General features: G+C 34.7%; 1 protein-coding gene across 1 annotated transcript in view; it reads right to left on the bottom strand.

The window, feature by feature from the left end:
* The window catches only part of MICU2 (mitochondrial calcium uptake 2), a 36,387-nt gene that overhangs the window by 9,588 nt on the left and 25,147 nt on the right, over positions 1 to 1,652 (bottom strand). The window contains exon 3 of the mRNA XM_008583237.1: positions 869 to 1,040. Coding sequence (XP_008581459.1) covers positions 869 to 1,040 — 172 coding nt within the window. The remainder of the gene's footprint in view (positions 1 to 868; positions 1,041 to 1,652) is intronic.

The following is a 1,652-nucleotide window of genomic DNA, read 5'->3' as shown; positions in this document are numbered from 1 at the left end:
AACCGGTCTGTATGTGGGATCCGAACCCTCGGGCGGGAGCGCCGCCGTGCTTCCCAAGTGGCGCACTTATCCAGTGCGCTACCGGGCCGGCCCCTAGTTTTTCTTTTAAAGTTATACAAAAATAGGGCTGGCCAGCTCAGTTGGTTAGAGCACGGTGTTATAATACCAAGGTCAAGGGTTTGGATCCCCATACTGGCCAGCTGCCAAAACAAACAAAGTTATGTACAAATACCTGCCCATTCCAAGAATTTTTCTGGTAATGGTATAAAGGAAGAAAGTTAAAATCACTTGCAATCTCACTACTGTACATTAATCATTATTCATATTTTGGCAGTTATCATTTCACGCATCTCACACATGCACAAACACGCAAACTATTACTGTTTCTAATTTGTAATTTATACACAGGACAGCTACTACTTCTAATATATTAGCGCTGTAACAGGCACTTTATTGAATTCTCATGGTTTCTAAAGGTTTTTCAACTGGATTCTCTTGGGTTCTCTAGGCATACAATCATATCATATGCAAACAAAGACAACTGTTACCATCTTTCAAATTTTATACACTTCTTTTATCTTGTTAAGTTGCACTGGCTAAGATTTCCAGAATAATATTACATAATAATAGTGATAGTGAAGTCCTGTCTTGTTTCTGATTTGACTGGAAATGTTAAGCACATGGTCGCTATACCGATTCTGTCTTAGGCAGTAATTCATTCATAGGAAAATAGGCTGTGAACAGCATTCCTCAACTTGCTTTTATACCAGAGTAGCATAATCTTGGTTAATTTAGAAATTATTTAATTACTTAAATATGTTGGACTTCTTAGTTCATCTTTACCACATGCATAATGAAAGGCACCAACCTCTCCTGCTGACAACTTCTCCCTCACATTTTTCCAGTAAATGTCTTTATTTTCAGTGTTAGTGAAAAAAAGTAGCCACTCTGCAAAATCTTCTTTTCTCATGAAATTCAAACCTTTAGAAAACTGAAGGAATTCCATTTCTTGAATCTCCGTTTGTAAATTTTCCATAAATCTAAATGTTAAAATACAAAATTGATATAAGTAATTAGTGGCATTCAACTTTAGTACTGTAAGAATAAGCCCTGGTGTTCTAGGTCGACTAGGTTGTGATTGCAAAGTACCTTCACTATTACCTACTGCGCGGTTGGCCTCTTGATATGATGAGCAGAATAAGGCATTAGTGCTGTGCAAAGGGTTATGGGGAAGGGCAGGATGCAGAAAAGTTAAGTCCACTGCTTGCTTTAATCTGTGACTCCCTATGCTAAATTTGTTTGTGCAAATTATACCTGGCAACCTACATTTTGATAAAGACTTAAAAAATTATGTAAAATGTTGCTTTGAAACATATATAAAAAATAAAATTCCATAGAAAACAAATTTCTTCCAATATAAAAAATTATTAATAATCAAGAAATTTAAAAATTAGGTGGGACACTGCTTTTAGAACATTAATCATAATTAATATTTCCTAATATTTTTCAGACACCAAAGTTGATAAATGTAATCAATGGCTTTGCATTAAAAGCTTAGACCTACCTAAAAATATTTATAATCTTTGGACAGTAACATGTATATATGACTCATTCCTTTCTTATAAAAACAACATGGCACTTTTTTTTTTTTT

This window comes from Galeopterus variegatus, unplaced genomic scaffold (assembly GCF_000696425.1).
Source record: "Galeopterus variegatus unplaced genomic scaffold, G_variegatus-3.0.2 Scaffold2867, whole genome shotgun sequence".
NCBI lineage: Eukaryota > Metazoa > Chordata > Mammalia > Dermoptera > Cynocephalidae > Galeopterus > Galeopterus variegatus.
The sequence above is the reverse complement of the archived record's forward strand: the minus strand, read 5'-3'. Positions and strand labels throughout refer to the sequence as shown.